The sequence below is a fragment of the Dermacentor silvarum genome, chromosome 10, assembly GCF_013339745.2.
Source record: "Dermacentor silvarum isolate Dsil-2018 chromosome 10, BIME_Dsil_1.4, whole genome shotgun sequence".
In the NCBI taxonomy this organism is placed as follows: domain Eukaryota; kingdom Metazoa; phylum Arthropoda; class Arachnida; order Ixodida; family Ixodidae; genus Dermacentor; species Dermacentor silvarum.
In genome coordinates, this window is record NC_051163.1 from 77,741,262 (window position 1) to 77,753,364 (window position 12,103).

The 12,103-nt window shown below is 46.3% G+C and overlaps 1 protein-coding gene across 7 annotated transcripts in view; it reads left to right on the top strand.

Annotated features, from left to right (window-relative positions):
- LOC119466141 (contactin) overlaps positions 1 to 12,103 on the top strand; it is a 66,717-nt gene that overhangs the window by 39,652 nt on the left and 14,962 nt on the right. For all 7 annotated transcript variants that reach the window (XM_049657192.1, XM_049657193.1, XM_049657196.1 and 4 more), the window contains exons 13-18: positions 465 to 585; positions 4,047 to 4,213; positions 4,692 to 4,812; positions 5,330 to 5,485; positions 6,973 to 7,214; positions 10,769 to 10,933. In XM_049657192.1, the coding sequence (XP_049513149.1) occupies positions 465 to 585; positions 4,047 to 4,213; positions 4,692 to 4,812; positions 5,330 to 5,485; positions 6,973 to 7,214; positions 10,769 to 10,933 (972 nt within the window). The remainder of the gene's footprint in view (positions 1 to 464; positions 586 to 4,046; positions 4,214 to 4,691; positions 4,813 to 5,329; positions 5,486 to 6,972; positions 7,215 to 10,768; positions 10,934 to 12,103) is intronic.

Below are 12,103 nucleotides of genomic sequence, written 5' to 3' on the forward strand. Positions count from 1 at the left end.
AATGGATTTTATGTACTAGCGGCTGTAGAATACAAGAGACAAAGTAGTTGACCAGATTATATATAATGTTTATGAGGCACTAATTGTTAGCCAAAGACTAATGTGGAATTAATAATACTACTTATATAACAATAGTGGGGTGTTCCCAAGTGTTCTGGGCTACAAAAGAAACAGCACTTGCTAGTTTATACACAAAAGGGGAATTTGTTGCTCCTTTTGTACAAGAGTGCCAGCTAGCCGAAATTTAGAGGAGCAATTGTGCAGGTTCTGTAAGGTAGGTCATTTTGCAATGTGGCCTATGGACATGGTAAAAGCTGAACGAGGCCATAACATTTGCTGCTGTAAAACTTGGTGTAATCATAGAAGTAGCGGGTTGGTTGTTGCTTCATTTGCTCTCATCATGCTTGCTCTCCAAGCTCCGAGTGTCTAGATGTGTTTCATGTCTTGTTACTGGGTGTGTGCAGGTGCTCAACAACGGCTACCTGCAGATCGATCCGGTGCGCCGGGAAGATGAAGGCAACTACACTTGCATTGTCAAGAACCAGTATGGCACTGCCAGCAGCACTGGTGCCCTTGTCGTGCTGTGTAAGCCATTGCAGGACAGCTGTTGTAAATTTGTTGGCAGCGTTGGTTTGAAGCAACAGTGACGACATGTTTATGAAAGAACAGTGGTGCATTCGGAGCCTATTGTTTAGAGTGAATAAGAAAGTGGGAGCAAGTTCATGTTGCGTAAACAATGCTTGGTTTTAACCATTGTTAGACTCATCAAAGCACACTGGTTCTCTTATAGACACAGTACAAGCAGGTATTGTGGCATGAGTTAGCATCGGGACATGGTTCCTTAAAATGTTGCTGTTTAGATCCAGACAAGTTGGCTTCAAGTGCCATATCCACCGTCAAAATTGCTTGCGCTGATTTTTACAGCAAAGCTGTTAAGGGCTCAGTCTCCGATGGTCGTCTCCACGTGTAGAAAAAAAACTCTCATTGGCCGTATGCTGTATGCGCGAGTGAAAGCGCGCGAGGGATGCACGCTTTCACGGGGAGCGAACGCACGGCGGAGAGCAAACGCGACTTCTTCCGTCGCGCAGAAAGGCGGTGGGGGACGGGAGGGAGGGAGGGGAGCCAACGTTTAGCTGCGGCACCAAATGCGTATCTTGCGACCGGGCGCAAGGGAAACAGGCGACTCAAACACAGCCGGTTTTTTGTTTCATGACATTTGTTTATCGGCTGTCTTTCTCAAAATTCTGAGGAGCTGTATAAACTTGGACATCTAGCAGCACCAGCAACGCGCAGAACTGTTGTCGACGGCGGCAGCATTTTACCCACCTTCGCACCAAACGCACGCGGCGTTGGTGACGTGTTTATGAAGAACGTGTCAACCTTTGCCGTACACTCTGTGGCGGTGTACCGTAGCGACCATAAGGCCATGGTCCCAGTGGTCATTAAATAAATTAAAACCACCGGATCATATATATTTCTCATTCTTTAATAGTTCAAATAACCAATTACACCATCACATCTTAATAGTCATAATTGGAAATACATAATTCCCACCATAGCACAGTTTCGCTGGTCTTCCATCGCCACCCTAGTGGAAGGGCTGATAGTTTTTGCTCGTCATTTTAGAAAAGCAACCAGAATGCCAAAGCAAGCATTTGAATCCAACTCTGTATTCCACCAATTCAAATTGCTCAGGTGAAAGTACAATGCTTCCATACTGCACCATAGTCAAGCTTGACACATGCATTCGGCAGAAGTAATGTAGTACACTCTATAATTGCTAGTTCAATCTATACCCCGTCAGAAGAGAATGAAGGAGCGATTTTCTGTGAATTTGATTAATTTGAAGCTGCTAATGGAGTATGTGTGTTAACTCCAAATCAAAAGGTGGAAGCAAGTTCTTCACTGTGAAACAAGATAACACACACCAGATTGACCAGTCGCATACACCCTAAAGAGATACTAAGGAAAATAAGCGCAGTCGTATTAGTAAATTACACTTCTACAATACAGTCCAACCCGTTTAAATTGTACCACGGGAAATGGTTTTTTTATCAGTAGTTTTATGGGTGTGCGAATACCCAATAGTAGATTTCGAATCCAATATCGAATCTAATCAAGAAAAAGAAAGCTGAATATCGAATCAACCATCAAATATCGAAAATTTTAACATGGGCTTTTATGCTTCCAAATTCTGCGCAAGAAACACAGTGTTGCACATGCTCAAGAGACTAATCACTTTACTTACAAGAATCTTGCGAGCTATGAGTAACTTTGGTGCCGATGAATTGAAATGTATAGTATGCTCTAGTCAATTAAAGGGAGCGCCGTTATTACTACGTTAATATTACTGTGCATGCCAGCCAAATGATAACAACTGAGTTCATATATGCAGGTCTGGAAAAAACTTATATTGATAGAATGCCTATCGAATAGACTGAAGTGATTTTTCCCTCTGAAGCTGAAGAACTAGCAAAGTTGTCCTAAATATCAACAGGGTTCTTATTTAAATAATGGGCCATACTGTGCTTAATGGCAATCTTCTATTGCTTAGAAAGTATTGCTTTCAAGTTTTCTTCCAGAAAACAATAGGGTTTTTCCATTTTTATGGCAGGTGGTTTCTGGGGGTTAGCGCCAGCTCCTGTGCGACAAACAAAAGCGGGGATTGTGCATCACGTCACTCGGATCAGCGTCGTCGCGTCTACCGCGCACGCGCCGACGGTAAAGAGTTCTCAAATCGGGAGGCCCACGGCAAGTTTGTGCAATGTCCCTCTGCCACTTTTTTTCCGTCCGCGTTCATCTGCCGGCTGTGCAAATGCGTCTGCAGCCGGGGGTCAGTCTGCTGTCACATGATATTTTCAAGTTCGCCATGTAAATCCAAAGCTAGTCTTGTGACGGGTCTCTCGAAGCTATGAAAAGAGACCGGTTTGCGATTGCGAATGGTGTTCGGAATAAGCGGCCACCGTACGGTACTTCGCAAAGATGGCAACTGTGAACATGTGTGCAACGGTTACCCCATGCACTCTCTTTTGCTGGTGAGGCGGCTTGTAGACTTTCTGAGGGTCGTGAAACCACTGTGAATAGATCTGGATCAAATTAGTAACCGTAACTTTAGTCGCCGGCACCTGACAACGCAGCTCCGGACGATTAGGCTTAAATGGCTAGTGTGTAGCCAATGGTGTGGCCTTGACGAAAATTTGCCGCAGGCCGATGTGATAACAGGCAGCAAGCCGTAGTGGACAGCTTGTCGCCCATGTGTTCCTACGGGTGGCTCATCAGTGATCAGTCGCGGGATCACGCGTGCGGGTTAGATTGACTGGTGTTGAAGCGGGATTTGGGTCCGCGGTCGACCAGCCGGAAACTATCGCGAGCATGCGTGTCAAGTTCGTCTGTGTGCTCGCATGTGGTAGAAAGCTCCAAACGGCCCGAATCTGCTTGCGTGAACACTGAAATGGATCGAGGAAGGCACGCGCGCGCAGTTTGTTCGTGCTTCTGTGCTTGGGAACTTCGCATGCACTCTCTTCGTACTATGACTAAGTGTAAATTGTTCGTTGTAACATTACCGCGCATTAAAAATTTCTCATTACATCTGGATGCAGTTTCAAGATTCAGGGCTGTAAAATTGTAAATGCACTGGAATGTAGTTGTTATAACCGGTATGTCGTCGTGTCGGGGATCGTTATGAGTGTGTTCAACTATACAAAAAAGGCACTCACACTGTGAGGGGAAGCTTGATAAACCAAAAAAGATAGCTTTTGTTGAAATGGAGCAGGCTCCACCACAGGGGGCAAAAAGGCCTTCAGGAAATGAAGAACAAGTGCGTCTGCCACCTGATTGCCAGTTAAATTCATTGCCCAGTCATTTGGCAGTGGACACATGCTGCGTGGCATGCACATTCCTCCGCCTTCTTCCTCGTATTTCTTTCTTTGTCGTTGAATGTAGTAGGTGACAGGTGCGTTGAACTTAACAGACGACAAACATGCACTTGAACAAAGTTGTTGCTGCAAAGGACGTACCATCGTAACCTGATAACGACGTCCATGCAGCATTGCCATGCAGCGTGGAGTCTCCTCCCCCGAAGGTGGTGGCCACGGTGGGGAGCCTGGAGGAGCTGCACTGCCATGCACTGGCACCGCACATATTGGACCTGTCCTACATCTGGCTGCACAACGACCGACGTATACATCCATACGAGCAGCCCCAGTATGGCGTGGTCAGTGCACGGATGGAACCTTTCCTTTGCTTCTTTTAAAACGAACCTTTCTTTGACTACCACACCAGGGTTTGGTGTAAGTAAGTAAATTTCTCGCCGAATAGACGGCTTATGTAGCATTGAATGTTGACCAACAAGGTAGTGCCAGTGAGTCCACCTTTACTCTGCGTAATCAAACAATAAATCATGACAGAATGACTGTGCAGAGCTCTTCTCAAAAAAATCTTAAAAAAGATTGTGTGCTTACTGCTGCTTCCATTGCACCTAAATTATTCGAGTTCAAATTTGTTTTCTTTGCATCATTCATCAAACACTTGGTACTGTTATTTACCTAGTTTGTCCAAAAAAATTAACAGAGAAAGAGGAGAAAAGAAATGGAAAAAAAATTCTACCACTGTAAGTGCACCTGCGAGCTGGACAGCCCCTTTTATATCCGCAGTTTATTCATCACTCACATTGATACAAACGCCAAATGCAGGGTTACCGCCCAGGCTACCTGGTCATCTACAATGTGAGCTTTGCAGAGGCTGGCCACTACACCTGCATAGCCAAGACATCAGTGGGCAAGGTGTTTGCCAACACTGAGCTGCTGGTTATAGGTGAGTGTGTGCGTTAGTTGCAAACAATTTGCCTCCGGGATTTCTTATTTAATTCTTTCATTAGTGACATTGCTGCTGACACTGGCGCGTGGGCGGGCAGGCAATGTTTTTGCATTCGACTATGATCGAAATGCGGCCGTTGTGTTTGGAAATCAAACCAGCGACCTTGTGCTCAACAACACAGTGTGCCACGTGGTCACTGTGGTGGGACCAGAAGTAGTGCTTTATTAATGAAGGCGACCAGCTTTCCGCCACTTCTTTTAAAATGCATTTAACTAGTGCAGCCATTCTGAAAAATGTGCGTGGAAATATGATGTGCAGACTGTAGTGTTAATTCAAATAAGCCCCATTTATTAACTTAACAATCTCTTTGGGTGATATATTCTTTTTGTTTTGGGCTATTCTTGTACTAGCCAGGCCACTTATTGGGGCTTCAGAGGGCGGTCTGCTTGTTGGCATGGATTGATTGGGTCACTCTGCCACCAAGTGACCTTTCTGTGTGACCTCTGTGGTGCAGGTCCCCCGGGTCCCCCTGGTGCAGTGCTTGGCCACTCTTTCAACGCTACTTCTGGGTTTGTTGAGTGGGCTGACGGCGCTAGTCATGGCAGCCACATCACAAGCTATGCCATCGAAGGCCGCACAAACCACAACGCCACCTGGAGGGAGCTGCTGAGTGAGTGCCAGACCTCGCATGTGTTCTGTTTCATTGCCTTCATGGTAATATAATATTTATATTATATTACCATAATGGCAATGAAACAGTGCTCTGCTTTACTTACATAATATAAATAAAGGCGAGCACTACACACGCCTTCAACAAACAAGATGAAGGCAGGCAGTAGAGCCCTGCCACAATGAAGTGGTAACGTTATTGTCAAAAGCGTAAGGCTGTAAATAAAATTTGTGCTTCCAACAGCCATTAGAATTTAGCGTACTCTCCTGAGCGCTAATTGTGGTCTTAATTTTTAATGCGTTAGCATTTATCAGGTTATTCTACAGATATATAATTCACGATGATGATGTATTTTGAGCAGTCCATGAGGAGGTTGTCTTCCGGCGAGGGAAGAAAAAGCAATGTTTTCAGGGGTCATGTGAAGGGGTTCAGGATATAGAGGCATATCACAGCATCAGACGGACAGACAAAAGAACTTTATTGAAGGCCCTGAGAAGCTCCGTTGCCCCCTCCCAGGGAGGCGACGAAACGTCGGGCTGCACGCACGTCGGGACGGGGAGACTAGAGTCACTGGAAAAAATTGACTCTAGGGGAGACCGAGCTCCAGCGCCGCATCGTGGGCTCTCTGGACAGCCCAAAATTGCCGTGACTGGTCGGAGCTCCGAAGGGCAGAGCTCCACTCTTCTGCAGTGCATCGATGCGGGCTCTTCTGTAACGCGGGGCATCCCCAAAGCATGTGGTCTAAAGTACTACGTTTTCCGCAGCTAGGGCAGTCTGGTCTAAAGCAGTCTGGATTGATGCAGTGAAATAAATTCAGGTTGGGATATGATCTCGTCTGAAGCATGCGTAGTGTGTCAGCTTGATGTCTGGTTAGTGTGCCGTGTGGGGGAGGGTATAGTCTTCTACTAAGGTAGTAGTGTTTGATAACCTCGTTAAATGTGGAGAGAGTGTCACGGAACTCGACGAGCCTAGAATCGACGGAGCCTCGACTCGCAGTGGCGTCAGCGCAGAGGGTTATTTCGTGCGCATGGACGTGTGCGATGTCATTGAGGTTGGGGAGGGGATCGAATTAAGGCTCGAGATCTGCCGGGAACCACGTGATTGTATGTGGCTGGATGACTTTGCCTTTGAGAATTCGATGTGCTTCCTCGGCGATGGTACCAGAGGCAAATGCCTGGACCGCCGCCCTCGAGTTTAGGCAAGTAACAATGCTCATGCTTGAGCATTACATTTGCTCAAGTGCAGCATGAGGACTTTATTGCAGGCATCTTATTGCATTCTAATCTAACATTTGGTTCTAAAGTGCCCATGTAATTCTAGGTAAATTTCTCCCAGTTGAAAAATGCACGTTAGAATGCAGTTAACGCAGTAATAAAAATGTCCGCTATTTGGCGAACAGAACTTCAGATTTTGCGTTTAAGAAGTGGTGCGAATCATGCACACATATTGAACTAATTCATTATTTTTTATTTTTTGGTTTGTTTCAGATGTGACATATGTCCCAGCTTCAAAGCACCACAGGCCAGGCAGGCGAGAGATTCAGCTGGGTAATGTGCTGTCACCGTGGAGCAAATACGAGTTTCGGGTGATCGCTGCCAACTTGCTCGGTGTTGGTCAACCATCTGATCCCAGCCTACAGTACAACACGGCCGTGGACCGACCGTACGTTGCCCCGCGCACTGTCAGTGGCGGAGGGGGCACGACTGGCTCACTCACCATCACATGGACGGTGAGTCGGCTGCTGTGTCTGATGTTAATGACAGCTAAGACTGGTGCCGTTGAAAGGAAACAGCACAATAATGCCACCTAGCCAGTGTAGAAAGAGTAGTAGTTGGGACATGCTCATAAATTGTGGATGTTTCACACGTGGGATATCAAACCAATTATTTCTCATGACAGACTCTGAGGCCTGCGTTGTTCACGGGCGCAATCACGTGTATTGAAGTGCATATCATAAAGTACCTACCTGCCAGTATGTTTCTACGCATTAGCAATGAAAATATGAATGTTATTAAGGGAATACTACGCTGCTTTCGCATCGGGAAAATTTTGGAAAAAATAGATTTTATGAAAATCACATCGTCAGTTTCTGTAACTCTTTTTTCTTTATTTCATTTCGAAACACCTTCACTGAAAACCACGTAGAAGTGCTCTAAAAATTTGTTTTATCAGCCAAAGGGACGAAAACTTCATGGAAATCCCGAAAAAAAAAACGGCAATCTTCAAGCTGCAATATCTCCGGAACGGCACAACGGAGCGTGGCCATCTTGTCTTGTCAAAAAGCACATTTCTCCGGCTTCAAATCTGCCGCTTCAGCTACGTCTTCCACATAGAACCAAGCGCACAAAAATAAAATGATTGAATGTTGCTCCGAAGTCACCGATTGGACGCGCCCGCCACTTGACTCCAGCGCAGTTCGTCATTGGCCCGGCGCTTGCTCAGTAGGCAACTTATATCTCGTAACAATACCTATCATACCACCCTTCATAAAGAGAACCTTATCATGAGATGTATTCACTATAGCCCCAAGTGCTGGCACAGACACTTGGCTGCAGAAATGAGGCATCACACAAAAGTACAAGCTGGAAAGCATCTATATATTGCTGCCTATCTATCGGTGGCTCTCGGATCCTAAGCTCCGCAGCCATTGTCAAGAGAAGATGACTGAGAAGGCTCCTGAGCGCCGTCATTCAGTGATATGGTCGATTATACCAAAAGAAAGAAGTGCTTCACTGATTGCACTGCATACTGCTATCCATGAGGCAATGTGCAGGTTCAACACTGGAACTGTATTCATGCCCACACAGAGTTCGGTGCTTCACTTGGTTAGAAACACAGGCACCATGCTCTTTGTAGAGCAGCAGTAAAGAATGCCAAAATAAAAAAAGGAGGGGAGGGGGGGGGGGGGGCGAAGGCACGTCAGACCACATGTACAAGAAGCTTCGCATCACAAAACACACCATGCAAAGACTACAAATTTGGTGCCTTTTAGCGAACTGAAGAGAAGGTGAAACTTTGAGAGCCGTTTTTTACAAACTTGGTTTTTGTAGGGGTGCGCGAATATTTAACATCCCCGAATCGTATGGAATAGTGAACGTTCCAATAATTCGATTCGCCAATCGAATATCTACTGTTTGATTGTTCGAATATTCGATATAATCTGGATAGAGAACCGCACAGTGCTACATGTCGCGTGTGCCGCGGAGCCCCTTGTGCGAGATATGCCACCCAAGTGAGCGTTTCACATCGTTTTTGGCGCAAAAGAAGCACCGAGCACGCAGTAGTGGACTTTGTCACTGCGAGCGCTCCCCGACGTCGGCCCGAGGCGAGGATCGCAATGACAGCGCCCGAACGCCGCAATTTGCAGAATGGCGCCACGCCAGGCGGGGCCGCCTCTGTTGGTACAAGGTTTGTCCGGGTCGACAGGACTGATCAAAATGATAACGCAACGCGGACAAAGGAAACTGCAACAAAAGCAGCGGGTATTTTGTGAACTGAGAAAGCATGTGCGAAGATCGGGCCAATTAGCCGCCAATAGGCACGCAGATCTTGTTGGATACGTGGCGCGTAGTGGTGTGGCCACTTCAACAGCCGTCAATCGAACCTGCGCGCCTGACCTCGGGACTGATCACGTGATCACCAAGACTGCTTATACTCCCGAGGAAGAAGCCCTCCGACGTGAGCTTGCTCACGTCGTGAGGAATGCGCTAGGAATGCCGTCGCCCGTGGACGTCGACGCATGTCATCCCCGCAAGTAGCGCCGTTCGGGCCAGCCAAGCGGCCGCGAATGCACAGCTTCGCTGTTGGACCATCTTCACGGACTGAAAATTCAAAGAAGCGCATCAAGAAACATGAATTAAAGCAATAATTTCCTATTTTCAGCATAAGTACTGGGAGTAAAGACATCTGAAATATACAAAATATGCACCTGGTTCCCAGTTCCGAACTTGTTATGATTTTCTGACATCAATACTATCGATCCATAGTGATGCCCATGCTATGCGGGAAAGCAGTGCCTTTCGCAAATGTGAAAACGGGTAAGTTTATTGTACAGGGAGCATTTGTTTTTACTCACTGCAGCAGGCACCTGGTTCCTCTTTTACTGCATTATTTAGGCTTGCCAAGCAGTGGTTGTCAGGACAGGGAGCACGTGGAAGCCTACTCATACTTGATTATTTCGTTCTATCAGCTTTTCTAAGCAAGCAAGGTGGTCTAGTGTGCGTTCAACTGGCGCTGCAGCCGTCGCATGCTTTGTTCTGTTCCTGTACAGCGCTGTACAGTAATCTGGAATGGTATACAATATGTTAGAGTAATGAATAAGGACAACTGAACAGGTGGTGTTCAAAATTTGAGAGCTTAGACAGCTATATAGTCAAGCTTCGGTTGAAGGTCGGTCTGTACGTATCAAATGCGTTCTCTTGTGTTGGTGAAAACCCTACATGACGGGAAGGATTGCTCATAATAATTTTTTTACATGCTGCCAAAGTACCGATGGATAAAAGCAACCTACGGGGGGTAAAATAAAGTAGCACTTGATATTACTCGGACATGATTATCAAAATAACACGCACTCATGAGCATCTACCGTTGTTTGAGACATCGTTATTAAACAACCTACACGTTTGATCAGAAAAATGACAACCCGAGAGAAGCACCTTTGTCTTCGCTGTGGCTGTCATTTAAAAATCATGTTGCTGAGTCTACCAAATCCAAAATTTTGCGTATTTTTGTGAAATACGTGCTGGGTGCACTCGAGGCTACTCTCAACAATACCTCCAATCGAAGTTTTATTTTTCCAGACTCCCCAACTTGTGAAAACTTTTCAAGGTTGACAAATAGTTAAAGTTCAGTCGTCATTTCTGACGTGCATGATGTCGCTAACAGAAAAATTCCAACAGAAATGCCTAACAACTCGTAGAAAAACTGCTTGATTGAAATGGTTGATTTCTCCAGGCGCGGTAACGAAAGAATTAACACAGTGTTCACAGGTGCATGTGGTTGCAACCTGCTTCTCAGTTTTCTTTTTTTAGAAATAATACGTTCTTTTTTTACAAGACACAGAAGAAGCAGGTTACACAATGAACAATCAGGTACGCAGGTATAACGATCAACTTCGGAAACATAGCAACAAATAGGTGGAATAACGGCTCAGTACCTCAGTATAGAATATTTCAAGTGGTAAGCTGCGCAGTGCACCATCGAAGCTGTTCCATAATTGTACAATGTGAGGAAAAAAAGGAGAATTTGTGACATCACAGGGTCCTTGCAATTTTTGCTTCACAGCCGCTATCACCGGAGGAGTGGAACTCACCGGAAGTCTGGTACCGCGTGTACTACCGAGCATCTGGTAACCGAAGTGAGGTAAGAAAGAAGGACCTCCGTAGGCTCGGAAACGTTGGCCTGTACTCGGTGCGTGTTGGCCGGGAGAACTACTACTCACCGTACGAGGTAAGCGCCTGTGACGTCAAGCACAGTGAACTTTGTTTTGCGCGGAACTCTGCTTAAGCGAAGTTTCTCTGATGAGCTGAACAGCTGTCGAGTCATGTGAAAATCCTCGCAAATTATGTGTACAGAGGGTGCCAATGGCCAATGCATACGTCTCGCCAATCCGTGCTCCTTGGTTACAGCATTCCTGCTTGACAACCACTGCCTGGTTTCAAGCTTGAGGAAGCAGTGGACTAGAGTGTACTTTGCTTGGAAACCATTTATTACTTTTGCAACTGATACTTCAAGGAGGCTGTCTAGGCATGCAGATCACTAAGGGATTCCTTGAAGAGAAAGCATCGGGTAAAGAGGGGTTTCCAATCTACTACTGGCTGCTGCATGGGCGGTCACAGCAACTGCTGAGATTTGCTCGAGAACCACGATGCACAGGCTGCTGGAACGTATCATCATCCGCACCCTCCATACCCCCATGTTATCATGCGGAAGCATGAAATGGCCGGCATCGCTGTTATATATACGTTACGTCTGTAATGCTAGTTGTGGTGCTCGTCACGCGTAGCACGGCGCTTTCCAATTACTGCCTGTATTTTTTTTCTAGTTTTAGTTCTATAAATTACTGCATTAGGAAGGCAACAAACATTGTATCGGGGGCGAGGACTTACGGAGTCGCCATCTGCCGGAAGCGCCTCGCTTGCGTAGTATGAGGGATAACGCGGCGCGCTCATCATAAGTTTGCTGGCGGTGCTCAATAAAAACAGCACGCGGGAGCCCACCTGGCCATTTCCCTAAGTACTCTCCAAACGAGGGAAGTTTATTACTGTCAAAATAATAATCTTGGGCAAACAGAAAGGGCACAATAGTTTACAGGCGCTATTTCTTTACCGAATCCGTACAGTGAACGGCCATTGCGCGCGGTCGCCGCGATGGAGTCCCCCGAACCAGCTTCTTGCGTGAAAGGTAGGCAATCGCTGAGAGCAGACTATGTGAAATATGTTCTTATAGTGAAATGTCTGTATAACCAAATGTAGCATAACAGAATGAAGCCTCAATGCAGTGATCGCACGGGTTCACAGCGACCGACTGTGCGTCTGCATGCATGTCCGCGCACAATGTTTCGCTTTCGCTGTGAACGCGTTTTCGCACCGTGCCGTGAGCTTTAGGCCGCAGCATATG